Raw genomic sequence first — 26,991 nt, forward strand, 5'->3', positions numbered from 1 at the left:
TTCTCAGAACCATGGGGCTCTGGAAAGATCTGCCCATCAGGACCGCCTGGGCCCCAGTGAGTCCCCTGAGCTGGCAGTGCTGAGGATGGCCCTGACCACACTGATTCTTGGTTGCTTTTTAATTTTTTTTTTCAAGGCTGGGAAATGACCCCATGGCTTGTGTCTGCTCTACCACTGAGCTAAGCCCCCGGCCCCACAGCCATTCTTGACACGGATGTACTAAGATTAAGACACACTAATCAATTAAGAGCCCACTGATCCTGAAAGATAGGGAAGTCTCTCCGTGGCAGTGGAGACAGGATGAGCAGTTCCCAAAGGTGACACCAGGGTTCTTGGCGAGCAGTAGCTGAGTGGTGAAGGTGGCGGGTTAGTCTACAACACAATTGCGTAAAAAGTGGTGGAAAACTTTGCCAAAGTGTGTTTGTCACATCCATGTGAAATCCAGAAACCAAAGGTACAGACAAGAGCAACTGCAGACCAGGTGTTTGGAGGTGGCTCACAAGGAGGAGAGTTGTTTCATGGTGGCTCACAGCTTCCTCCAAATGGCTCGTGTGTCAAAATACGGGAGGCTCTGGATCAGAAGAATTTGTAGGCCTCTTCCCTAACACTGGGGTTTCGAAAAACATGACACATGGACCCCATCTGATACGCACAGCTCCTGGGGGCCCTGTCTGCTTCTTGGCCTGTCTTGTTCTCACAGTTCCCAGCCTTGTCAGCTGTGGTGACTCCGTGTGTGGCAGGTGCCCTCTCTCAGCAAAGACCTCCTTCCAGACTCAGTCTGGACGCTGCTTTTCCCAGGAAGTTGGCCATTACCCCTTACCCACCTGGCTCCCTTGCTCATCTGTGGCCAGGTCACCCAACTCTGATCAATGGCATCTGTACGCATGGCTGGCTAAAGGACAGGCAGGGCCATGCCTTAGACTTCTCACAGCCCCAGCACCTGACACAGCCTTGCACGCTGTGGGCACTTCAGGCCAGGCCCAAAGGGGCAGGACGTGGAACTAAGGACACAAAAATAAACACTAGATCTCCAGGAGGACACCACGGCCCTTGCCTGGCTCTGGGAAATGCTGGTGTGTGTCCAGGCAATGACACCGGGTGCTCCGGCCTCCCTCAGACTCACAGGGGAAGACTGAACACACGGGCATAAGAGGCCCAGAGAGGAGAAACAAGAATTAAATACAGGTTAATAAGCAGGGGGCTGCAGACAAACAGCATGCCATCAGTCCCAAACGGAGTCCCAGCAGCGCCTGAGCTCTGTCTGCAACCTCTTCATGGCTCCATCACCCCAAAAGAAGCCCACAAGACATCTAAAGCTGTAATGAGATAAAATGCTCTTTATCCAGGGCTGGGTTTGTGGCTCGGTGGTAGAGCTCTTGCCTCACATGTGTAAGGCACTGGGTTCGATCCTCAGCAACACATGAAAATAAATAAATAAAGGTATTGTGTCCATCTACAAGTTAAAAAAAAAAAAAAGAAAAAAAGAAAAATGCTCTTTACCCAAACTCTTAATGAGCTGAAAGAGCACTACAAGGAAAAACAAAGTGAAATTATACTAACAAAATATTTTAAACCACTTGGTAACAGATACAAAGAATGGCTAAAAGGAGAGAGAAAGAAAATGGTCTTGCATAGATGCAGAAAGTTCTTCTCTAAGCAAATAACCATAAATTTATTCCCATCCCAGCACACAAAAAATGTTTATATTGCATTCTGTCACCACCACCATCCCCAAAATACCATGTCCTGAACAGGCAGGATTTAGTTATTTAACATCTGAGAATCTCTCACACAGGCTCTGTCTCTCCAAGTCTGTAAACAACCTTAGGGGCCTAACATACCATTATATCAGCATCATGAACAGAAAAAAAAAAAATTCCCCAAAAGACAAAATAAGTCCTGACAGTCTTCCTAAACATAATCTAATTAATTAATTTTAGAAGCTCATTTTTAAATCCATTTAGAAAATAAAATAATGTCCAGGGTCCCCTTCCTCTGGGAAATTAGTCAGAATGTGACCTTCCAAAACACAGCTGCCCTAAGGCCTGTGAGAGCCGTGATGGGGACTCACCAGCCCAGTGCAGCTGTCAGCCCCAGCACCTGGTGGCTAGTGACCAGAACTGTGTTGCTTGGAAACATTTTGTTGTTGTTGTTCAAATCTGCGTCACTGACGGAAGATGATACTATCCAAGGGCTTTGATCTTCACCTAGTTGTCAGGGTTTTATCGAGAGACCTTTTTTTTTTTTAATTAGAAAAGAACAATACAATTCACAACCACATAGTTCTTTGAGCTGACCAACCATACAGTTCTTAACAAAGAGAGGTACCGAATGACCTCAGAAGATGACCTCACCTGCTACGATGTTCGTGGTTTGGACTTGCACCCTCTTAGGAATGTCATTAAAGGATTGGTAGCCCTAAAAAATATTTCAAAGTTAATTGAAGTACAAGGTGAGCTGAAAACCAGTTGACCAGTATTCATTTTTCTGCTTATTATGGAGTATAGAATTAAAACAAAAATGTAACATTCATCTTACAGCTAAAATGAGCATATTATGGTCATCAGGACTCTAAAAAAATTCCCTTTAGAGAGTGTTTTCTTCAAATTGAATAAATCAAAGATCAAGTTAATTTTTTTATATATATATGGTATCCCCTAATTTTAAAATCTCCCTATTTGCCCACAACAATTCTAGGAATTATTATGGATATATACAATATATACATAAACACACACACACACACACACACACACACACACACACCCCAGTGGAGATGTTTTCTTAGGGTGCTGTGGGTGCTGTGCAAGCACAGGCCAGCAATGCTAATAAACACCCTATGATGCACAGGACTGTCCCCACCAGCCCAGGGACAGTGCTGAGGTTAAGAAACTGAGCTGAACAGTCACTGGTACAGACATAACGTGAAGTTTTGAAAACAACTGTACTTTACAGTGCAATGATCCAATAAGAGATCCAATCTCATAGGAGGAGGGGGAAGAGGTCCCCAAACGCAGCCTAAAGAGAATACAAATGGCAGTTGAGGCTAAAACAAGAACAGCCACGCCAAGCTGTGTGGCTCTGGGCTAACTCAGGAGAGGGCCATGGAATTTCTAAAGAACTTCTCAACATTGGGCCTTTCCTGGAGGGTTCAGTTTGTGTTTAACTGCTTGCTGGAGCCGTCAGCCATCTGCCAGGGGTCACTGCCATGCTTCTAAGGTTCATAAGATTTAGTCAATCCCCAATTCAGTCTAGCTATGTTGGATGCCAAAAGAAGAAGGGCCACAACCTCTGTTCCCTCAAAGGCAGCTAAGCTCCTGGCTTGTGTGTGTCTGCTCTCTTCACACACATCCACAGGTGGACTTGTAGATGTCACCATCATGGTATCCTGGCTCAATTCCCACTGTATAACAAGCCAAGTGACTCCAGGATGCAAAGATCAATGATGTCACATGATTTAAGGGGACGATAAGTATAGACTGTATTAATCGCTTCTTGAGGTTTCTCCATAGCCATGCTTAAAGACACAGCATCGTGAACAAGCTTCTCTCCCCTTTCCTGTAGGTCCAGGGAACTCTACTGAATCCCAATCCATGAGGAATCTTTATTGCATATTCAGTATCCACTGGTTGAATAAATCACAATTGTTGAGCCACCACACAAATCATGGTATCCCAGACCAACACTGCCCTTGCCTTTGTGCGGTTCTCAGTTTGGTGGGGGAACAGAGTCATTAAAGGTAGTTATGGGTAATTATAGCTAGGAGGACTTTAAAGAATATTTTCCATGCTATAAAAATGTATTTTTAAAGTGTTGACCTAGTCAAGATGCCAGGAAAATTCTTGCTAAGAGGGTGACATATGGGGATGTAGTTCTGAGGCAGACTATGAATTTAGCATGCACGAGGCCCTGGGTTCCATCCCCAGTACCAAAATAAACAAACAACTGAACAGGTGGTATAAAAAGCTTTAGAAACCAAGTAGCCAGACAAAGGACGGGGAAGAAGAAGAGAGAGCCGGGTAGAGGGCAAGCAGGTGTGAAACGGGGAGGAACAGAGAACCAGTGGCCAACTCCTGGGCAGAGGGCAGCCTTCATATCAGGATTAATATGGGCCCTGCACCCATTGGATACTGAGCCCAGGAAAGCAGGGCCAGGTTGATCTCCAATGGCCTTGGAAGGGTGCTTCGCATATAACAGACGCTCAACTAAAACTTCTTGAATTGGAATAAAACAAAATAGGTCTCCCTCTTCTTGTCAGTCACTCTCCAGAATGTCAATTTTTTTCTGTTTCCTAACATCTTACATTTCAGTTTATTCTTTAAAGTGATCCAAAAAAAATTGATCTATTTTTTAAAAACAAAAACAAAAACAGCATACCTTTTGGACCATGGCATCCAAATCATTTCTGAGAACATTATTAATATTTTGAAGTTCTGTGTCCATAGATGGGAGCTGAAAATTCACACAACAAAATATAAAGCAAGGTGGTTACTCCCAAATTAACCCACAAAAAATGGAATTAACTTGTATCCAAGCTCCAAAGCACTGATATTTTAGGGAACCGCTCCACTTTTCTCTCCCCCCCACCCCTCAATAACCCCAATCCATGTGGGGACTGAATCCAGTGGTGTTCTACCACTGAGCTAATCCCCAGCCCTTTTAATGTTTTATTTTGAAACAGGGTCTTGCTAAAGTTGCTGAGGCTGGCCTTGAATTTCCAATCTTCTGCCTCAGCACCACCCCCTCCCCGAAGTAGCTAGGATTTCAGGCAACCATCACCCACCCAACCTTGCTTTCTTTGGAAAGTTTGGGAAAACTCATTTTACTCTGCACAGCCTGGATAAGCACCTTTTTTTTAGATGTTTGGAGGACTCCTGATGCAGTCAACTAAAACTGAGGCAAAACAATGCAAGACAGAATAGATGTGACCTTCTAGTGAATACAGCAGTGAACAATATTGTAAAAATCACTTTTAAAAGTAATACAGGGGGCTGGGGATATAGCCCAGTTGGTAGAGTGATTGCCTTGCATGCACAAGGCCCTGGGTTCAATCTCCAGCACCACCAAAAACAAACAAGAAGTAATACAGGGGCTGGGGTGCAGCTCAGTAGTAAAGAGCCCGATTAACATGCAAGGCTCTGGGTTTGATCCCTGGAACCAAAAAATCAAATAAATAATATAAAAGTAATACAGTGAGCGGGGACATTATTGAGAAGCCTGGAACAAGTTTTTCATGTCCAGCACTGCAGGTGCCTCAGAAATCTCTGGTTCTTACCAACACTTGGCCAAGTGTCACATGTCTCTTGACATTATGTGCCAAGGAGGACCCAGCATCACTCTACCATGAGTCCTTGGCAAATACAGGTAACTTAAATCCAATACAAGAGATCACCAGACAAACCTGAACAGATGGCCACTCCACCACATGGGTGGCCTGCTCAAAAATGTCAGTGAGGGCTGGGGCTGGGGCTCGGTGGTAGAGTGCTCATCTCACATGTGTGAGGCCCTGGGTTTGATCTTTAACACCACATAAAGATAAATAAAACAAAGGATTTGTGTCCACTTACAACTAGAAAAATATTTAAAAAGAAAAAAAAATGTCAGTGTCACAAAAGAGAGAGCCTGAGAAACTGTTCCAGAAGAAAGAGGCATGACACTGAGAGCAACATGTGGCCCTGGCCAGGACCCTTGGCTGCAAAGTGAAAAGGTAGATGTGAAGGGAATTTTCAGAAAAACAGACAACATTTGAATAGGAACCGTGGAGATGGTGGTAGTGCTTATTGTAATATAAAACTAATACGTTAAATGCCAGGAAAACGCATGCCCATTTTTTTTTTCTACATTCCAGAACTTTATATATTCGAGTTGCCTGAAGTTCTTTTGGGAGGGAATCTACTCTTTGGAAAAATGGATGAATTGCCTTCTATTTGGGGGTTAATACATTAGGTATATGGTTTTAAATATATATTTTAAATTTCTACAGGAAAGTGTTCTGCTCCCCTTATTATTTTTTTCAAGTTGAATGTGTTTCACCAAATGGTAAAGAACTCCCCAGAAGGGGGCTCCATTACATTCCTCTGCTCCTGCTGTAGCCACTCCCCTGTGGTGATGAGATGCCACTGTGCCCCTGACAGGTATACCGGTGCTTAGCCATGCCCACCCACCGGAGTTCGGGGCCCTGATGTGGCAGGCTCCAGCAGCTCACCTTGCTCAATTCGGGGTTGCCCTCCAGCTGGCTCAGAGACGACTCAATGTTCTTGCAGATGTCACTCACTTGTGGAAGAAGGCACTCAGGGCCTTGCAGAGAATTCTGCATGTTTTGTTTCACAGCAGAAAGGCTGTTGCTGAGCTGTTGGCTTCCATCCCTCAGGCTCTTAAAATTCTGGTTCATGTTCTCCAGGGCCACCTTGGTTTCTTTAATTGCTGCGGGAACACAGCCCATTTCAGAGCAGAGACACCAGGGCCCTTCCATCTATAAGACTGACCTAAAGGAACTTGTGACGAACTTGTAAATGGCCTTAGACCACTGCAAGGGGCAGTCTGAGAGGAAGCACAGGGGCACTGCTGGGCTGCTCTGCCAGCTCCTCTGACCAGCTCAGCTCTATGGTATGGGGTCTCTTTCAACCAAGAAGCTGGGGCCAAGTACCAACACAGGACTGTGATGAAGACACCTCAGTGCCCCATTACTTGGCCAACAACAGCATTACTGCCCAACCTTGAAGAGGTCAGTCCAAACAAATCCATCCCAAGTGGTTTGAATCCATATAAAAACAGATTACACTTACATTTTAGTTATAAGTATTCAAAGAGTTGGAATAACCTACAGATAGTTGAGAGGAGAGTTTTAGATTCAGGCAGATTTAGGTATAGATCCGAGCTTTGTTACTACCTGTGTGACCCGGAGTAGATTCTTGAACCCCTTAAAATCAATTTATTCTTATTAAAATATTGAAACTATCACCATGTTGATCATGGGAACCTGTGGGGAAGACTAATTCAGACCCAAACTCCTCAACAGCAGTGAGTCTGTCTGCATTGCTTTGGGAGTCCCACAGCCTAGGACACAGACTTATACCAGCAGGTCCCAAATGATGATGGCTTTCCTGATTCCTCTGGAGGGTAGAATCCCCTACCAGAGACTATGGATGTGAATTACAACTGTTTTTTACAGTGGCTCAAAGCTACAGCGGTAATAGTCATGACATTTAAGCTGGAGGTCACTCTTCTAAACAGGTAAGTCTTTGTGGTCAGGTCTTTGCTCTGTGGCTTGCAAAACAGATAGCAGAGCATCAGGCTGCAGTGCAGTGTTGCAAGGGAAAATGTGAAAGCCTTTAAAAACTGCTTGCAGTACCTTCCTGCAACCACATAAAACTCGACATAGACACACACACACACACACACACACAATGGTACCAAGGAATCTCTCCAAAAGTAGCACAAGTTCTCCTTTTGGTTCTACTTCTATCTTGTATGGCATCTTTGGCAAGTTCTTTCATCTCCTGGTACCTTAGTTTCCTTATCTGTAAATGAGGGAGCTGTTTGGGCTGTCTCTTGTGATTCTAGACTGTGTCCTGACAGGTTTGTGAGGCTGAGCCCTTGGATAGGTTAGTTAAAACCCATGTTAACTGGGTCTCATTTGGAGGAACTTTGAGGATTTATCCAGAGACCTGGAGAGGCTTTCAGAATTAGGTAGCATGATCACTGATCTCAAATTTTATGACTTCACCTGACTGAAAAAATAATTCTAAAGTCTGCTTTCATCTTTGCTCTTGATTCCAGGGTGATCGTATTTTAACAGGATTGGAGGCTACACTAGTGATGAGACCATAAAAGAGCACTCCGGGTATCAGTTTTTCATTCCTCCCACCTACCTGGTAGCATTATCAACAAAGCATGAAGCCTGGTACCCAGCTCATGGTAGAGGCTCAGTGAATATGTAGCACAGCAAATGAGAAACAAAGAACCCACACTGGAGACATACACCTGAATGCACAAAAGCTTGCTGAAGACACTTTGTGCTGCACATCTCAAGCTTCAGGTTCTGAGGTTTACCTCTCAAGGCCCTTTCCATTTTGACTTTAAGATAAATTAGTGCGAGAAACAAGTAACAACAACAAAGATGGACAGATGATAAAACAAACTGATGGCCCAGGAAATATGTGTGTGTGGTCATTGTCCATAGACATTCTGGGATGTGGGTAATATCCCACATCCCAGAATGTCTATGGAAGGACTCAAAGGTAATAAATTTATATTTTCCAAAAGCTTCAAAGCATTTTTATGCCCATAAAACATTTCCAGGGCTATAACTCTGGGAGTCATTCCAGGCCTACTGAGATCCCATGCATTATGTATCTGAAGTAACTGGGAAAGATTTCAGATTCTTAATTTTAGTTAATAAACATTTCACCAGTCCAGAGCTCATTTCCTCTTAACCTGCAGCCTAAACATGATGTACTCAAAACAACTGCATGATTCTTTTCTCTCCAAAGTCCACAAAACACATAAGGCTACAAAGCATTTTTAGCAAAAACTTAGCTAGAGCAGTTTAGTAAGCAAGTTTTAAGAAGTTCTGGCACAACAAAGGCTAAATGAACATTGACTTATTTAGGTTGGCTTGAAAAACAGCAGAATTTTAATAATGCAGGAAACACTGAAGGGAAAAATAAAATCTGTTTAAATCACTTTTCTTCTAGAAAGCCCTGTGATTTGAAATGCTAAAAATCATTGGAGCTGGGCTGGGGTTGCAGCTCAGTGGTAGAGTGCTCGCCTAGCCCATGTGAGACACTGGGTTCTATCCTCAGCACCACATATAAATAAACTAAAGGTATTGTGTCCACTTACAACTAAAAAAATATATTAAAAGAATCATTGGAACTCTGAGCAAAAAGTCAAGGGACACATCAAGCAGGCTGCATGTCCATATACTTTCATGCAGCCTTAGCCACTGTGGAATTTTGGCTGGAGGAGATATTGGAAGACCTAAGACACTGACACCCAATGAATGCACTGACAACAGAGGCCTGGGGTGCAGAGATAAAAAGCATCGTCCCACGGCCATGCCAGCTTGAGCTCCATACTCCCAACTCCTTTTCCAGAGGTTCCCCATGTGGCCTTCCCGAAGGTGGCATAGCAGCGCCCTATATCTGAGCACTCCCCAGTATTGTGAATCCTAGCTAGGGTCGTCAGGGTACCAGAGGCTTTTGTCAGATGGGGTGTGAATCCCAACTCCACCCCTTCCAAGCTACCCAACTGCTATAGACTGAAGTGTCCCCCAGTTGATATGTCAAAGTCCTGACCCTCCTGTGTTTGGAAACAGGGTCTCCAGGGAGGTAGTTAAGATGAGATAAGGTCAGAAGGGTGGGGCCCTGATAGGGTAGGACTGATGTCGTTCTAAGAGAAAGGGACACTTAAAGATAGGTGTCTAAGACAGGAAGTGAGGCTGGAATGACAGGAAAGGGCCAGGGAGGGACGAAGGAAGGAAGGAAGAAGGAAGGAAAGGAGGGGGAAGTGGATGGGAAGGCATAGATCTTTGAGGTCACATTCCTTCTCGGGCCTCTATTTCCTGGCCAGGAAAGGGAATGGTTGGGATGGAGAGGTTGGTGACATCTGGAGGCGGCTGAGGCACCCACCGCAGAGGACTCCCGGCCTATTCTGCCAGCCTTCCTAGTCCCAGAGAGTCTGCTGAGTAGCTGGACTATCAGGAATGCCAAAGGGAACAGGCATAATTGTCTTCCATAAGATCCCTTCCTGATGGCCTGTTTTCTCGGGAATTGGCCAAACATTTGACAGATGAAATCGTCTTCCCCATCAAACACCCAGCAGACATTTTTTTTCGATATTCAGAAGGACCTGAGGATTTTTTTCATGGTAGTTGAACATGTTTATTAAAATCTGTTCACTTATATACTGACTCTCGTGGGTTTTAAGATACATAAGTATATTCCTTGTTTTCAAAAGCTGTTCTTTCATGGTAGGGGGAATAATCAATAGAATGCAAAAGACCCAAAATTCTATAGGCTATTCATCTTCTATAATAGGAGTTGATGAACTTTTTCAATAAAAGTCCAGATGGTAAATATTCTAGCCTTTGTGGCCCTTAAGGTCTCAGTTACAACCACTCAATTCTGCCATCACAGACCAGAAGCATCCACAAAATGTGCATGACTGTGTTGCAATAAAACTTTATTTACAAAACCAAGTGGTGGTCCCCTATCAAATTCTGCCAGTATTATTTCAAATGACTTTTCTTCAGTACAATATCTTTGGTGCCAGCTTTAAAAAAAATAAAATAAAATAAAACACTAACTACGATTATATGGTGTGTTTCTGCCAGGCCTGTTTGTGTGGCCACAGATCGCAGCTCTCACTCTGGCCAATTCTCAGGGAAACTCAGGAAAGAGTTAGTGACCCAGGGACTCCCACTGGTGTATTTTCAGTCACCTTTGCCACTGTGCTCACCTTTTGCCATGACCTGGATCTCATCAAGAACAGGGATCACCTTAGGCTTTAGTCTCTCGAGAATTCCACCTCCCAGCAACGAATGAATATCTGGGATTGAAGAAGCAGAAGGGACAGTGAGGGCAGCTGCCCTGAAGAACAGGCTCCACCTCTACTGATGAAAAGTCCCATTTTCCATTCTAGACCCTGTTCAGGTATTGACCCTGGTGTGCAGATTTCATCACATTGTTTGAAGTTCCCATATGGACGTCCCCAGGTGAAAATTTAGACACCACCGACTGACAATCTGTGCTAGGAACACAGAATTTAGCTGCTCCTCCTCCTCCTCCTCCTCCTCCTCCTCCTCCTCCTCCTCCTCTTCTTTCCTTTTTAATTAAATGTTCTCAGTTTTATCTTTGAAGTTCATTGCTATTTGTACATTCTAAGGTAAGGTAAGGAAAGAGAGTTGAGCACCTTGAGCTGTATGTAACCACCTCTGTCCCATCTCTTCAGCCAGGCCGGATTCTCACATCGCGGTGGCCCTGTTGACATTGTGGGCTGGGTAACTCGGGTGGGGCCTGTTCTGTGCATGGTAGGGTGTTGCAGCTTCCTCTACCAACAGTGCCAGGACCTCCACTGCCTCCACCTGGCCTCTCTGTGCCAACCACAGATGTCTCCAGAGGGCACCCCCCGTCACTCCTTGGTTGAGAACCGCTAAGCCACACTGTGAGCCCCAGCACAGTCCCCATCTACTTCTGAGGGCCACTGTAACAGGGTACCTGGCAGGGATGCACATCCTTCCCCACGTGGGGGATGAAGAACAAGTGCCAGTGACCTCAAGATGCCAAGTGCCCTGCAACGGATGCCAAATAAGAGAGCCAAAGGCCCCGCTGCCTGCCAGCCAGAGGCTTGCCACAGATTGCAAACTGTCGGCGACTCAAGGGGATTTGTATCCTACTTTCTCCTACCTCCCGCTATTTGGTTTCTTAGTCCATGTGGTGTGGGTGGCAGCCACAGCCTCTCTTGAGCCCAAACAAGCAAATAATCACCAACACATGCTGATTGTACTCACTGTCCAGATCTAAGAAGGCCTTCTCTTTGGTGGTGTTGAACTGGTCCACGATATAGTCAATTTGCTAGGGAAAGAAAAATTACGTGAAACCTGACCTTCTAAAGCCCAAAGCCACAATAAAAAGACATATATCATTCAAAAATTAACCCGAATCAGAGAAGCTTTAGAAAGAGATTGTCAACAAGTTCTGGAGATAGTTTTATTTTCTGACAAACTTCTTAAAAACACTCTCCAGCTTATTAGCCTAAAACCGATTTATTCACTGAGTTTACTTGTTCATTGTGAATGTATTATTTGTGCTGGTTTATTATGTCCCATGATCCTGTGGACTGGCTGTTGGATCTTGCTGTCAGTTCTAGCATGGCTGGGGTCGGGTGGGCCCCTCACTCTCTCCACATGGCCTCTTATCTTCTGAGTGACCAGCTTGGTGATCCAAGGGTCACCAGCAACGAGAGGGAAAGAGTAGACACTGAGTGGCCTCTGGAAGCTGAAGCTCAAAACTGGCCTGAGGTCATGTCTGCTGTATTTCCCGGGTCATAAGCACACCACAGGGACAGCCCAGATTCCAGGGGTTGGGAGACAGATCCACTGTGTGACCGGAGGAACTGTCAAGAACTTGTGCCCTTTGTGTTCTGCCACATTAGACCCATTTTATTTAGTGACATTCACATTCTCTGCCCAATTTTTTTTTAGACTTCATAGAGCTCATCATTATTCCAAATCAGATAAGTTTCCCTGAAAGTCCCAACAATTTACTGTCCATTTAAGATGATGAGAGCCATCCCAAACTTTAGTAGCCTGCACTGCTGCCCGACTTTGCCAGCTGTTTAGGAAAAAGGTTTTTTCCTTGGACTCTTTACAATGTCAGGTAAAAGAATGCTGTGAATTTTACTCACAGGATCGGACAAATAAAACATTTGCATCTGTATACAGGCTATAAAACTAAAGATAAAGTCAATTTCTCAATATTTTCAAATGCCTGCATTTGTTTCTCTTTCATTTCCAGCCACTTGTTAAGAAACTAGCACATACTTATATTTTAAGATAGAATAAACTGTGAGGGGGCCCCCGGGGGCCTGGTGGGCTCTTCCAGTGGCTCTGTGGGTGGGCTCCTCCTCCTGATGTGGGTACCCACAGCACCACAGATGCAGGAGAGCTCCTGCCCAGACGCTTTTCCAAACAACGTTCCAAATAACCATACATCAGCATGCTCCTGGGACACAGAAAAGAGGGTCCTTGACCTCACTCAACTCCCTTTCTACAGAAACAAAGCGTGAATGTGTGAGTGTGCGTGTGAGAGAAAGACAATGTGTGTGCCCTCCCCAAGGAAGGGGACACACCTGCATGGATGTTAACAAATGGGTGTTTATACAGCAAAAGGCTTTTGTCATCAGAATAAGCATGGAAATTATCAGGAGTTAACCATACTGCCAAGAAGAAAGGATGAGGACATCCAAGACCTTTCTTTCTTAAAAATAATCATGAGAACTTTTAAACTTTTAAATTGTAAGCAATTCTATAATTTCGTAACATTAAAATACCATTTCTGAAAATTATGCTTTTGGACTCTTTTGAAAAATACTTGCTGCACCTTGATTTCTTCATCTACCACGTGAAAAGAAATAGCAGCCCCGTGCCCCATCACTATGTCACTCTGAACCCCAGTCCTGTGCAGAATTCTAATGCAATAATAGAAACCCATTTTTAAAAAGGCAACTCCCATCTGCACAGATCCTCCGGGGTCCTGGAAGGTGCAGTGAGGTCCCAGTTACACCCAGGAACTCCGAGAAGCCCAGAGTACAAAGCGCGTGCGCGACGTGTAGCTTGTGGCTGTACCTGTGGCGCTTCATTCATGAGGGTTCGCAGGTCTTTCAAGTTGCTGTCTATCAGCTTCTGAGACTTTCTGATGCGGTGTCTCACGTGGTGGTTGGCCGCGAAGCCATAGATGATTCCGATGCTGCAGGAAAAGGGAAAAAGCAAGAGTCATGACCCCCTGGTCCCCTGCAGCGGGGCCCATTTCCTCCCCTGCCCTCACCTGCTCCAGCCTTCCCACTGAGACCCCATGGCGGATCCACCACCAAAGGAGGCCACACATGCCTAAGACCTCCCCCCAAAAAAGAGAGACCAATCTCCATTTAATATAAAGTACTCCATTCAAGATGACTTCCAGAAATGGAGAGTGTCCCCCCAAGTTGTGAAGAAAGCAGGAAATCTACAAGGCAGTGTGCACGATCGGTCCCAGTCCTCTCCAGAGGGACACGTGGGTTCGTCCTCCCTGCCCACAGACTCGCTGCTGTCTCAGGCCCCCAAGAAGCCTCTAGGGAAGGATCAAGATGACAAGCGTGACTTGGCCTTCTAGCGTGTGAAGTTTCTCTCATTTTTTTTTTTTTTTTAGTCTCTGTGTTGTCCAAGTTGGGGGAAAATGCTACTTTAGCATTGAAATGCTCCATCAGAAGTCGACACAGAGGCCCTCCTGTGCTAGCTCATTTCCATCAAGGAGAAAAACAAGCAGCTCCACGATGCCAGGAGGTCAGCGGCTTCACGCGGGCCAGCAGCTAAGGGCAGCCTTCTGTCCGTGGTATTGCCATCTCGGGAATTCACGGGGAAGGAAGATGAAAATTTTCTCCACATAAAATACACTTCATAGAAAGCTTCAAAAATGCTATCTGGGACTGATCTATCGGGTGCCTGTATGAATATGTAACAATGGATCCCTCTGTTTTGTATAATTACAAGGCACCAATACAAATATGGGAAAATACTATATGAAAAGGCATCTGGCAGGAAAGACTGCACAAAAATGCACTTTTTCAAGCCATCTAAAATGCCCTCACTTAATCATTGTCAACGTCCTTCATGTTGACGAGTTACTAACAATCTTTTGATTTAAACTAATTTGACAAATGGCTTCTGCCTGCAGCATTAGAATGTTAAATTTGAAAGTACGAATAGCCGAGGCCCTGTTGAACTTGTCCACTGGATGGCAGCATGGAACCACATTAGCTAAGCACAGCACAGGTGTCACCTGGAGAAGCCTCAATAAAATGGTTACTTCTTGCGCTTTAGGAGTCTTGTTAAGGAAGTCAGGTCCTAAGCTGACCTAGTGAAGATTTGGGCCTATTTTTTCTTCTATTAGTTTCAGAGTCTCTGTTCTAGTGCCTAAGTCTTTGATCCACTTTGAGTTGATTTTTGTGCAGGGTGAAAGAGGTTTAATTTCATTTTGCTACATATGGATTTCCAGTTGACTTCCTTAACAAGATTCCTAAAGCACAAGAAATAAAATCAAGAATCAATAAATGGGATGGATTCAAATTAAATAGCTTCTTCTCAGCAAAGGAAACAATAACATGAGGAAAGAGCCTACAGATTGGGAGAAAATCTTTACCTCATGCACCTCCAATAAAACATTGATCTCTAGGATATATAAAGAACTCAAAAAACTTAACACCAAAGGAAAAAAAAAACAAATAACCCAATCAATAAATGGGCTAAGGAGCTGGACACTTCACAGAAATAGAAGAAATATATGAAAAATATATGAAAACGTGTTCAACATCTCTAGCAATTAGAGAAATGCAAATCAAAAATACTCTAAGATTTCATCTCACTCTGTCAGAATGGCAATCATCAAGAATACAGACAACAACAAATGTTGACAAGGATGTGGGGGAAAAGGTACACTCATACATTGCTAGTGGGACTGCAAATAGGTGCAACTACTTTGGAAAGCAGTATGGAGATTCCTCAGAAAATTGGGAATGGAACCACCATTTGACCCAGCTGTGCCACTCCTCGGTTTATATCCAAAGGACTTAAAATTGGCACACTATAGTGACACAGCCACATCAATGTTTATAGCAGTTCAATTCACATTAGCTAAACTATGGAACCAAACTAGGTGTCCCTCAATAGATGAATGGATAAAGAAAATGTGGTATATATTCTCAGTGGAATATTACTCAGCTTTAATGAAGAGTGAAATATGGCACTTGCCAGTAAATGGTGGGAGTTGGAGAATATCATGCTAAGTGAAATAAGCCAATCCCACAAAACCAAAGGCCAAGTGTCTTCTTTAGTATGCGGATGCTAATTCACAATAAGGTGGGGTACGCTAGAGAAGAATAGTGTTACCTTAGATTAGGTAGAGGGAAGTGATGGGAGGGGAGGGGAGGGGATGTGGGGATAGGAAAGATAGTAGAATAAAACAGACATTATTACTGTATGTATATATGTGACTGCATGACCAATATGATTCTGCAACACGTACACTCAGAAAAATGAGAAATCGTATCCCATATATGTATGATATACCAAAGTGCATAAATGCATTCTACTATCATGTGCAAGTAATTAAAACAAATAAAAAATTTAAAAATGGTTACAATGGAAGGTGTGGATATATCTTTAAACAAAGTTCTGCATGTATTAGGAAAACTTTGGGCAGAGGGGAATGCAGAAAATCAATGCACTGCCTCTTCAAAATATGCAATTTTGTGGACTTTACATATATTTGTAGGCAAGGTCACCAAGGGTCCTAGTTTTTGCACTGAAAAAAGTCCATGTCCCCAGATAACTTCTGAGTCCTGGGTAAATGAGGACTTAGAGCATCAGTGGCTCCCTGCTGGTCTCCCTCAGAACCCACTCCCCATGGCAGTATTGCACCTGCTCCAATCTCTAAGTGACACGCCCTGAGTGAGGTTTCTTTGAGGTAACAAGCTGCAGCAGAAGGAGTGCATGAGCAGAACAAGATGTGTGTCTTGGTCCCTCTACTGCCACCAAGTATGAGTAAGTCACTTTTCTTCTATGTGTCTCAGTGAGTACTTCACAGCTGAAAGGATACGTTTAGACCCTGTCTAGCTTAAACTGGAAAACACTCAAGTGGCAAGGGAGAGGGCTTCCGGCTGCCTCCACGTTCTCCAAGATCGTTTTTAAGTTGGGGATCTTTCTGATGGTGACCTTAAAAGATGAATGTCAACAAAACTCTGTGCCATTTGGAATGACTGCCGAACAATCCACTATTGTCCACCCTACATCTGCACTGGTACTGACGAGGCAGAAGCTAGACTGTGGCAATCACAGTTACGAAATGATGCCCTCGTGCCAAATAAGGCCAAATGACCCAAAATGGGATTTCAGAGCTGTGTGCAGAGGAAAAACACAAAACCAAATGTTGAGTTACAGCAATGAGACTGGAAAGCTTCGTTTACCATGCCAAGTTCAAACGTTTTATGCCACATGAGTCAGAATCATCCCCGAATATACCCGATATTCACAGTGGGGACCCTTGCTTTCTCCAGCATGTTCAGATTACCCTGGCTATTCCAGACCCGTTTGGTCATGCAGGGAGACAAAGTGAACTTGCAAGTCCACTTCCACTTGACCCTTGCTGACCCCACCACCCCTCCTCAACAAGAAGAGAACCTCCTTGCCTTAAACTCTAAGGAGGGGGGGGGGTTCTCCCTTCGATTCTGGGGCGGGTATGTCTCACTGCTTACTCTGTCTTCATTTCCACCTCTTTAATTTCCCTAAAAGGAGCTGGAAACTGCTTCTCTCTCAGTTGTGCACAGCGCAGTCTTGCTAAAGGCGTGTTTAAGGACTGGACTTTGGTTTCAATGAGAAGATTAACCGCGTTTGGAGAGTCCAATGCACAAACATCATTCCTTTTACTGAATACATGTCTTTGCTCACAAAAGCATCAGTAAGAAAAATGAGCTGCTATATATTTCAATACAACTCTGCATATTAATGAAGACCCTCATTTTTGGTAACCAGTAATGGATCCAACTGAAATAAACACACTGATAATCTTTTTCTTAAAAAAAAAAAAAACAGTAATCAACAGAAGTCTGCAACAGAATTCAGCAACTTGCAAAGCTGATTCTCAGGTCCCCACATGGTGTAAAGATTATATTTTTAAGGAGGACAAGTCCAGTAGCCTGCAAGGGGCAGACTGAAGCAAGAGGAACACGTGGGTCCAGGGGCTATGGAGCCAGGAGAACAAAGGTGGGGTGGGGTAGTTGCACTACAGTTCTCACATGTGCCACCATAGTGGAGGGTGTCACCAAGAGCCATCATGATGGCAGACCAGTGTGGCCAGACCTTTCCATTGTCCACAAACATCTGCAAAGGTAGATTCTTAGGTAAAAATCTCCATTTTTTAAGTATTAACAACTAATCTTAAAAAACATTAAGTACTGTGCAGACCCACTGAGGATCTTCATTTGCAGTTTCTAACTTAAACCTTTATATGAAAACAAAATAGAAAATAAAGAAGTGTTCTTTGTTGGGGGTTGTGGTGAGCCGTTTCTGCGGACTGTGGTCGCCATTACAAGATGGCGCTGGCTCCGCTGTGGTCTGTAACAAACAACTCCTTATTTGGGAGAGTTGGCGCATGGTTTTTTAACACCCTATGAGAAAGCTCCACGTGGCAGCTTCGCATTGGGGCTTGAGATGCTTTATTAAGGCTGGGAGAGGCATCCGAGAGGAAGAAGAAGAAATATCAAGGACCTGAATAAACGGCTGAAAGAAGATTCCTGTTGTTGCGTCTTCCTTGCGGGCAAGGGGGTCGCGACAAGTGGTGCCGAAACCCGGGAACCAGAACTTTCAGTCGTCAGGGGTGGTGCACCGGATAGTCCCAGGTAAGTGGGACCCGCGACCAAAGCGGGGATAGTCCCAGTAAGTGGGATCCGCGACCAAAGCGGGGTCAGCTCCTCTACAAAGAAAGAGAGAGCCTCATATTTTATTGCAGCTGCAATGTGTACTTTCACTTTTGTTTTCTGTGTTTCTTTTGTCGTCTGTGTCTTTTGTTTTCTGTGTTTCTTTTGTTGTTGTGTCATGGGTGCCGCATCTTCAAGTCCGCTTCTCCTGGCCCTAGATGGCCTGTTACGTTCCAAGGGCCTGGAAGTGAAGCATCGTACTTTACAGAGATTTTTACAGAAGATAGATATTGCTGCACCGTGGTTTGCATTTTCGGGCAGCCTTACCATACCTAGTTGGGATAAATTAGGCAAAGATCTTGACTTTGCTTCTGAGCAGGGCATATTAGAGGGCGGGGTGATACCCCTTTGGAGAATAGTCCGTAGTTGCCTCACAGAGGACAGATGTCATGACGCACTTACTAAAGGACAGGAAGTTCTAGAACAATTACATGAGGAGAAATCAGAGACGGCAGGAAGTGAGGTATCTCGGGAGGATGGAAGTGTGCGGAGCGTGAAACAGGGGAAGAGGCGATTGTATCCAGATCTCAGTGCGCTGCGCACACCTCCATGTGAAAGTGGGTCAGAGGAAGAGGAGAATGAGGAGGAGGAGCTTGGGAGGCTGTCTCGCCAGCTAGGGAGTTTAGCTGTAGGAGAAGGGAGCAAAGATAAGCAGGGGCTCAAGAAATGTGATCCTCCGGATCCACCGCCGTATGGTGGGGGTGTTTCGGGGGAAGGCTGTTCACGCTGAGATGGGTCTTGCTTATCCAGTTTTTCAGGACGATAATAGGGGAAGATTCCATGAACCTTTAGATTTTAAAATTGTGAAGACCCTGGCGGAGTCTGTGCGCACTTATGGGGTGGATGCCGCCTTCACACTAACTCAGGTGGAGAGTCTGTCTAGATACTGTATGACTCCCTCTGATTGGGCTAGCCTTGTTCGGGCTTGTGTTTCCCCAGGTAAATATTTAGACTGGAGAACATTTGTGTTAGAGGGCGCAATAGAACAGGCCGCCCAAAACCATGCGGCGGGACATCCTCATTGGGATAAGGACATGCTTTTGGGGCAAGGTAGATTTGCTAATCAACAGACAGGATTCCCTCTTGAGGTATATGATCAAATTAATAACATTTGCATTCGGGCATGGAAGTCACTTCCAAACAGAGGAGAGGTATCTGGTAATTTGACCAGGATTGTACAAGGCCCTACAGAACCCTTTTCAGACTTTGTAGCAAGGATGGTGGATGCCGCTGGAAAGATTTTTGGGGATCCTGATAGAGCCATGCCCCTTGTTAAGCAATTGGTCTTTGAGCAATGCACCAAGGAATGTAAAGCAGCAATCGCTCCTTATAAGAACAAAGGCATAGAAGCATGGATGAAGGTGTGTAGAGAGATTGGAGGACCTTTAACTAATGCAGGTCTTGCAGCTGCTGTCCTTCGGATTGCAAAAGGGGGCGGTCCTGCCGCTGGAACGTGCTTCCATTGTGGTCAACCCGGTCATGTCAGACGTGAATGTCCCAAAAAAGACAATTTTACTGGACCTCCTCACGGTGGCCCTTCCAATGGCTTTCGTCTACCGGGGTTGTGTCCAAGATGCAAAAAGGGGAAGCATTGGGCAAAAGAGTGTAGATCAGTGAGGGACATTCATGGACAACCTATTTCAGCTGGGCCAAAAAACGGCCGACGGGGCCCTCGACCCCAGGGCCCACAAATATATGGGGCAGTGGAGAATGTTACATCCGAACCCGAGACATGGCCATCTCTACGCCATCCCATGAAACGCGGAGAGCCACTACAGGTGCCGCGGGATTGGACCTCTGTTCCACCTCCAGACTCGTATTAACACCTAAGATGGGAGTCCAATTGGTGGAAACTGAGTTCAAAGGGCCTTTACCACCTGGCACTGTAGGTTTGCTAATTGGACGTGCATCCTCTATTTTACAAGGTCTTCGTGTTTTCCCCGGAGTCATAAGTCCTGATACTGTAGGGATAGTAAAGGTTATGGTGGAAGCTCCAGGGGGCATTGTGTCCATCTCCCCAGGAGATCGGATTGCTCAATTACTAATTTTGCCTAGTTTGCATAATCACTTCCCTGCTGACTCGGAACGGCCCCGACCCCGTGCTGACATGGGCACGAGGATCTGTATGTGTTTTTCCCCAGGATCGCACGGAACCATTGTGGGTCCCTGAACGCCTGACAAGAAGAGTCTTGACGCCAGCTACTCAGCAACAAGAAATACCACAGCAATCCCGTGATGAGGATCTTCATTCTGCTGAGCGCTCTGGCTCTGGTGCTGGTGCCGATGACATGGACGACACCAATGCAGTGGTGGGCAGCGGCACGGGCTTGGCCAATGCCGATGCCGGTTCATGATTTAATGATTCCAGGAATGCCTCCCGTATCATTGGCGAATATTTGGCCGGAAATTGGTCCAGATAAAGCTATGATCATACAAGCTCTTGCAGCTTTAGAAAATGGCATCTCACCTCAAGTCTGGCTTGCGCAGATTAAACAGTAAATCTTTGACATGGTCGTTGCACCCCAAGTTTTATGAACATTGCACTGGGATCGACATGTCTTTCTTTGTTATTCTCTTAGTGTTGGAAAGCCCTTGCACTCTGCCGGCTTTACTGCCATTGCACGCAGATGGGTTTCCACACTAGTGCTTTTCTATCGCCTTAAGACCCGTGCCTTTCTTTTAGGGTGTTGCCAACTTGTTTGTCGTCATATTTCTATACAGCCACAGTTCAGCCTCAGCCATCCCCCTTCGTCCACCATCATCACGATACAGGATGCGAGGCAAGGCACTGCACTTGAGTGATCCTTGAAGTGGACCTCAAGGAGAGCATGTCCTATTGCATGCGGGTTAGACGCGTCCACGCCCCGTCCCACGAAAAAAGGCGTCGGCTGATATGGCCTCAGATCTGGGGAAGGGCCCTCCTTGGGGCTGAGCCATACTATGCAGCCACTTCTGCACAGTGGGATAGGACCTCTACTCTCGCCTGTATTGTTTTTGGAAAACAAAAGGGGGAACTGTGGTGAGCCGTTTCTGCGGACTGTGGTCGCCATTACAAGATGGCGCTGGCTCCGCTGTGGTCTGTAACAAACAACTCCTTATTTGGGAGAGTTGGCGCATGGTTTTTTAACACCCTATGAGAAAGCTCCACGTGGCAGCTTCGCATTGGGGCTTGAGATGCTTTATTAAGGCTGGGAGAGGCATCCGAGAGGAAGAAGAAGAAATATCAAGGACCTGAATAAACGACTGAAAGAAGATTCCTGTTGTTGCGTCTTCCTTGCGGGCAAGGGGGTCGCGACAGGGGGTGGTTTAGATACTCACTACTGTTCAATACATTTTTTTTTTAAAAAGTCACATATGTAATGTCTTTGTATTTTTAGCAACCACTGGTCAGTTATTAGGAGATGAGGATAATGAGAGCAATATGCCTAGCACCAAAAGAGAATAAAACGTCAGTGAATATCTGTTCTCTGGCACTTGACATAAACGTCTTTAAGTCATCAAAAGCATGTGCACCTGTGAAGTACAACAAAATATCTCAAAAATTTTAGCAGAAGGTAGGAATTTTTATTTTCTTGGCATATTAGCATTATATTTTCTATATTGTGTTATGAAAAAACAATTTACTTACATATACACTCAGCTTAAAATACTTACAAATACTTAAAGCATTAAAATTTGTAGCAATTTTTTTCCTTAACCATTTCTACTGACTTAATGGAATCAGCCAATGAAAGTCAAGTACATGTGTTTAGTCTGTAACTGACCTCTTATTTTTTTAACATAATTGTTAAATAATCAGACCTCGCCTTCTCATTATGAAAGTCTCATGATTTTCAGGAATGCTATAGTTTAGTTTGTTGTTGTTTTTCTGGAATCTTGTGACCTCCAAGGCAGGAATTGACAGCCAGCTTCCTGAGGATGACTGGGATTCAATTCACCAGGGTCATCGTTGGCAAAGCTGAACTATCAGACTCAGCAATTTGGAAATACATGGAAGAAAATCAAGGTATGGCTGGCTGTTCCTTCTTTTTTCTTTTATAGTCTTCTTGAAATTTTGAAAAAAAAATGCAATGATGAAAAGTTCAAAAGAAAGGAGGAGCAGACACTGGGCTCTCCCAGGAGTTGGACACATTTGCTGACCCGTCCACATGACTGGTGGAAATTCACCCTCCAGCTAACGGTCGGGCAGACCACAGAAGATCCACAGACTCTCATGCTCCAACTGCCTAGGGAAGGCTCAAGCAAACAGTGGGCCAGGATGTGCTCCACACTTACTGGGGAACCTTTGTTCCCCCACAAAGGTTTTCTTAAACCCATGGCTTTCTCAAAAAAAAAAAAATAATAATAAATAAAATAAAAATTTGTGAAATAAAAAGGGATGAATGAAAAAAATTAAGAGTAGTCAAAGCTAATTTGAAAACTACTTTCAATTAATTGTCAGATTTAGAATCACTCAATGGAATTGAGCCCAATGAAAGGCAACTGGACTGCTCTGGATTTGTGAGAGGTTTTTAAAACATTGTACCAAAGATTAGCAGGCAGTTTGTGCTGTGTAAGCCAGAGACCCAACAGTAAGAAAAAAATCCACTAACACGTTTCATTCTCTGCTTTCTAATTTAGTTGACGTCTGTTCCCTCTTATTTTTGGTGATGTGCCTTCTTCTCCCTTTCATCTAATCGAAACAAAGACATCTTCACTTTCCCCGAGTCTTTAATCTTCTTGGTTAGCTTTGATTACTTGCAAACATTATTTAGCTATCATGTGACTCACGATGTTTAAGACACTTGCTAGCGAGTAGGGGTTTCTCAAGGAAAACATCAAAATAGCAACAGTAAATTGAAAAGTTCAAGGCAAAGTTTAAACTTCTTGTCTCAATGTAAAGTAAATACAAAGGAAAAATACACTATTCTCATTGAGACCTACATATAGTTTATACATATAAATATATATATATGTGTGTGTGTGTGTGTGTGTGTGTGTGTATTATATATATAAATTCAATGAACTAAATGTACTATATGAAGTCAAATTAGTTTTAAATTTGTTACCACCTCAAACAGTTGATCAACTTTGGTTTAATTATGTTAAAATCTAAAATTATTATTTTTCGAATTTAGTTTTCACCTGGGTGGAGAAAATTTTTTAACTGTATGTATAGGAGGCAATAGAAGCATGGAATGTGTTTTAAAAAAGATTCTCCCAACTTAAAAGAAAACAGTTATCTAAATTTGTTTGATTAGTCTAAATCTTAAGAATAAAAAAACATAGTTGTAACATTCATTTTATGTAAAATGGAAGCCAACTTTATATTTAGCTTTGTAGCTTGATTGTTTATATATTTTGGTATTTTAAATATAATGTAAATAATCAGTTCAGCATGAAATAGCAATTATATGAAATGCAAATAGAAGTCCCATTTAAAAAGAATTAAGTACATACCACATGCTTCATTAAAAAAATGAAAGCCCATTATTACTTACATTATGTATTTACATATGTAAACATTTATTCAGATAAATATAAAATAAAGTATAATACATACAATAAAAATTTTTCCTGAAATTATGACATGAAAACTATTAACCTGTTAAATAAGTAATGACTCTAACAAGAAACTCTAAATGCAGCCTTTTCAAAGGACACTGAGACCTGAGCCTCATCTTAATGTCTAGGGTGATTAAGTGGACAAGGAAAAACATGGCTGCCCCGTCTTTGGACAAATGACCAGGTAGGTCTTCCCCTTCTGGAAAATGCATAGGGCCCCTGATGAATCTAACAGTCTTTGGGCTGTAAGTGACATTCTTCTAGCACTCGAGGGAGGTCACTAACTTCTTTATTTTTTTTAATTTTTTTATTTTTAATATTTATTTTTTAGTTTTCGGCGGACACAACATCTTTGTTGGTATGTGGTGCTGCAACCTGTGTGCCGCACGCATGCCAGGCGAGTGCGCTTGAGCCACATCCCCAGCCCGAGGTCACTAACTTCTGCAGGGGGATGACTCTGTGCATTCCTAAGAATACTTCAAAGGCACAGCAGAGAGAGAAAGAGACATCTGGAAATGCCATCAACCAGATTCTAATCTGCCTTCCAGAATCCAGTGTGAAGAAACCAATTTGAATTACTTTAAGAGGGAGACAGAAAAAGACACAGACAGAGAGGCCAAGACAAAAAAGACAGACAGAAAAGGGAGATAAAGATAAGAGACAGGCACAGAAGATAAATGCCCAAAGACCTGTCAGAGCGCAAGCTCCTAGAGACACACAAAGACTCCCCGTTAGCCAACAGCACGTGAAGTAACTAACACATTCACTTGGATCCTTTTAAACACATGTATGGTAAAAGTCTATCATTCCACATTTTTCAGCAAAATTATGTCTTTGCTAGTTAAATAATAATTGCCCTGGAACAAGTGGTAACACACTGGTTTTTGCTGGAATTTTCCATTGCTCAAGTTTAATTGGCTCAATAGGTAGTACCTGAGCCTGGTACAACAATTCAGAAGAGTCAGGCAGCCCAGCTGCAGCAAAAACGGTTCCTTCCTTCCACCCAATTGCCCCCCAATTTCCTTTCCAAAAGTAACCACTGGGGCTGGTCCCTCACCAGCCTTTCCTATACATTCTGTGCAAACATAACCAAGCATTTGTGTCTCCCTCCTTTCTGTTCATATCATAGTTGCCACATGACCATACACACAGGGTTGCAGTTTTCCTTGCATCTCTCTTGGAGCCACCCAGTTCTTTGAATGGGTATCCTCGATTCCAAGATAGATGAACGGTCACCCCCAGAACACACATCTAACCAGACCCTTACTGATGGCCACACTTAATGATTTTTGCTCTTGGGTTTGCAGCTAGAACTTCAACTAGTAGGAATTACTGCTTTGGGCTTAAACACACAATCATCACCTACTTAATGAAACTTGAAATATCTTACCTATGGACGCTGTGCAAATGTGGTGTGTGGAGAAAGACAAGAATGCCGATTGTCATGTCCTGGGACCTTCACCTTGGTTGCCATGTGAAACACTGGTTGAATAAATGAGGAAAGGTGGCACTATAACCAAAAGTCACAAGGGGACCAGTGCCATGTGCACATTCCTCAGTGGAGGAATCGACGTGGACTCAACAAAACATTCTCGTCTTAGGAGCAATGTAATTCTGATCTGCCTGTCAATTGGAAAACTTCTGGTAGCAGCAAAAACTGCAGCAGAAACATCCTAGATAATGAAATGTGTTGCAGACTTCAAAAGAGGGCAGCGGATGAACAGCAAATTCAAGAAAAGTGGGTTTAGGAATTAGTAAAGTTAAGTGTATTCTACGATGTTCTCGAATTTCCAAATGCGGGGACTGCCCTTGTCCAGCGAGATTCCTTTTGGAATTAACTAGAAAATCAACTAGCAAAAGTGGCCTTTGCCTTTCAGCAGGCTGGCTGACTCCCGCACAGCTGTCTCAGAGGAGGAAGCTTCCAGGGAGTGGACGGTCTCTGCATTCTCCAGCATAGCCACAAACGGAAAAATGCCACAGGGCAGGCTCCTCAGTCAGGTTAGGGCAGCTTCCTCCCTGAGCTTAATGATCCAGGAACCGTGACACCTTTTTGAATGTCTTGGATGAGCACCTCTATTCTCCCTTTCCTGTTTTGTTATTGCTGTCATGGTTCTGTTTTAAACTCGTGGGCTTAACAGTTAAAACAGGGGACACAGCTCATCACCCTAAAACCAATCAGCTGTCGTCCACGATGCTACTTGCCTTACGAGCACGCAAATCACCAGGAGGGAGATTGCAAGGCACCTCCTCTGGAAGGGCGCATTCTCCTTCGGACGCTGGTGCATTTTCCCACCACATTTGTTACAGCAACGACATATCGCAAAGATACAACCCACCACAGGTAGCAGAATAATAAATAATACTCCCAGGATGACGCACAGGATAACGCCGATCTCATAGTGGGCGATCTGTAATTCAAACAAAAGAAACAACACAAACGGTCACACAAAATCGAGTGGACACAATTCATTTTTTTTTTTTTTACCTATTCACTATCACGAGTTGAACCTTAATGTGCATAGTTTTCCATTTGAAACTCCCTTCTGAAACAGAATTAAGTTATTAGAATATGGGAACAAGCGATTACTATCTTCCTTTCGATTCCCAGGAAGGTGTCCAAACCAGGGTCAAATTGTGAATGTTTTTTTTTTTCACTTTTAAAAAATTTGTTCTTTTTAATTATACATGGCAGTGGAATGTATTTTCAGATATTATACATACATGGAGTATAACTTCCCATTTTTGTGTTTGTGCATGATGTGGGCAAATGGTCTAATTTTAATCCCAAACGTATTTTGTTTGCTTGTAAATAGTTTGATAAGTCTTGGCCAGAATACCTGCATAGTGAATCCTCTATATAGATAGGACACACAAAGTTATTAAAGATTTGAGGCAGTCTGGATTGAATCAGTTAGCGACAAATTCATGGTTTCAAAAGACTCTGGAATAGATCTAGATTTAGAACAAAGGCCCAGGCTTTCTGAGTCTGATGGTAAAATACAGTCCACTTAGTTTTCCATCCATACATTGTGGTGTATGACTAGAGGAAAAGTGCCTGATTGAGTAGCAGGAGCAGGGTGGACACTTGATGACACTTCCCATGCCACACACATGAGGCATAGCCCACGGAAGTACTGGGTTTGGCAGTCCATGTCTAAGACTGGTCCCAAATTCCCAGGAACAAGTACAACTTCTAGATGCAATCATAGGAATAACTAT

General features: G+C 43.8%; 1 protein-coding gene and 2 long non-coding RNA genes across 3 annotated transcripts in view; 1 reads left to right on the forward strand and 2 right to left on the reverse strand.

Annotated features, from left to right (window-relative positions):
* Positions 1–26,991, reverse strand: part of PROM1 (prominin 1) — a gene marked incomplete at its 3' end in the record, with an annotated part of 107,429 nt that overhangs the window by 31,023 nt on the left and 49,415 nt on the right. Inside the window, exons 4-10 of the mRNA XM_081303476.1 lie at positions 25,963–26,180; positions 13,349–13,469; positions 11,513–11,576; positions 10,462–10,551; positions 6,206–6,423; positions 4,378–4,452; positions 2,355–2,418 (exon numbers count right to left, since the gene is read on the reverse strand). Coding sequence (XP_081159602.1) covers positions 2,355–2,418; positions 4,378–4,452; positions 6,206–6,423; positions 10,462–10,551; positions 11,513–11,576; positions 13,349–13,469; positions 25,963–26,180 — 850 coding nt within the window. The remainder of the gene's footprint in view (positions 1–2,354; positions 2,419–4,377; positions 4,453–6,205; positions 6,424–10,461; positions 10,552–11,512; positions 11,577–13,348; positions 13,470–25,962; positions 26,181–26,991) is intronic.
* On the reverse strand, positions 13,880–22,171 carry LOC308654310. Its single transcript, XR_014023214.1, has 2 exons — positions 22,035–22,171; positions 13,880–14,774 (listed from the first exon to the last, which is right to left on the reverse strand). It is a non-coding gene; the product is annotated as an uncharacterized lncRNA (long non-coding RNA).
* LOC308654309 lies at positions 17,384–22,234 on the forward strand. The gene is made up of 3 exons (XR_014023213.1): positions 17,384–17,785; positions 21,514–21,782; positions 22,119–22,234. It is a non-coding gene; the product is annotated as an uncharacterized lncRNA (long non-coding RNA).

Source organism: Spermophilus citellus, assembly GCF_964194105.1.
Source record: "Spermophilus citellus genome assembly, chromosome: 8".
NCBI classification, from domain to species: domain Eukaryota; kingdom Metazoa; phylum Chordata; class Mammalia; order Rodentia; family Sciuridae; genus Spermophilus; species Spermophilus citellus.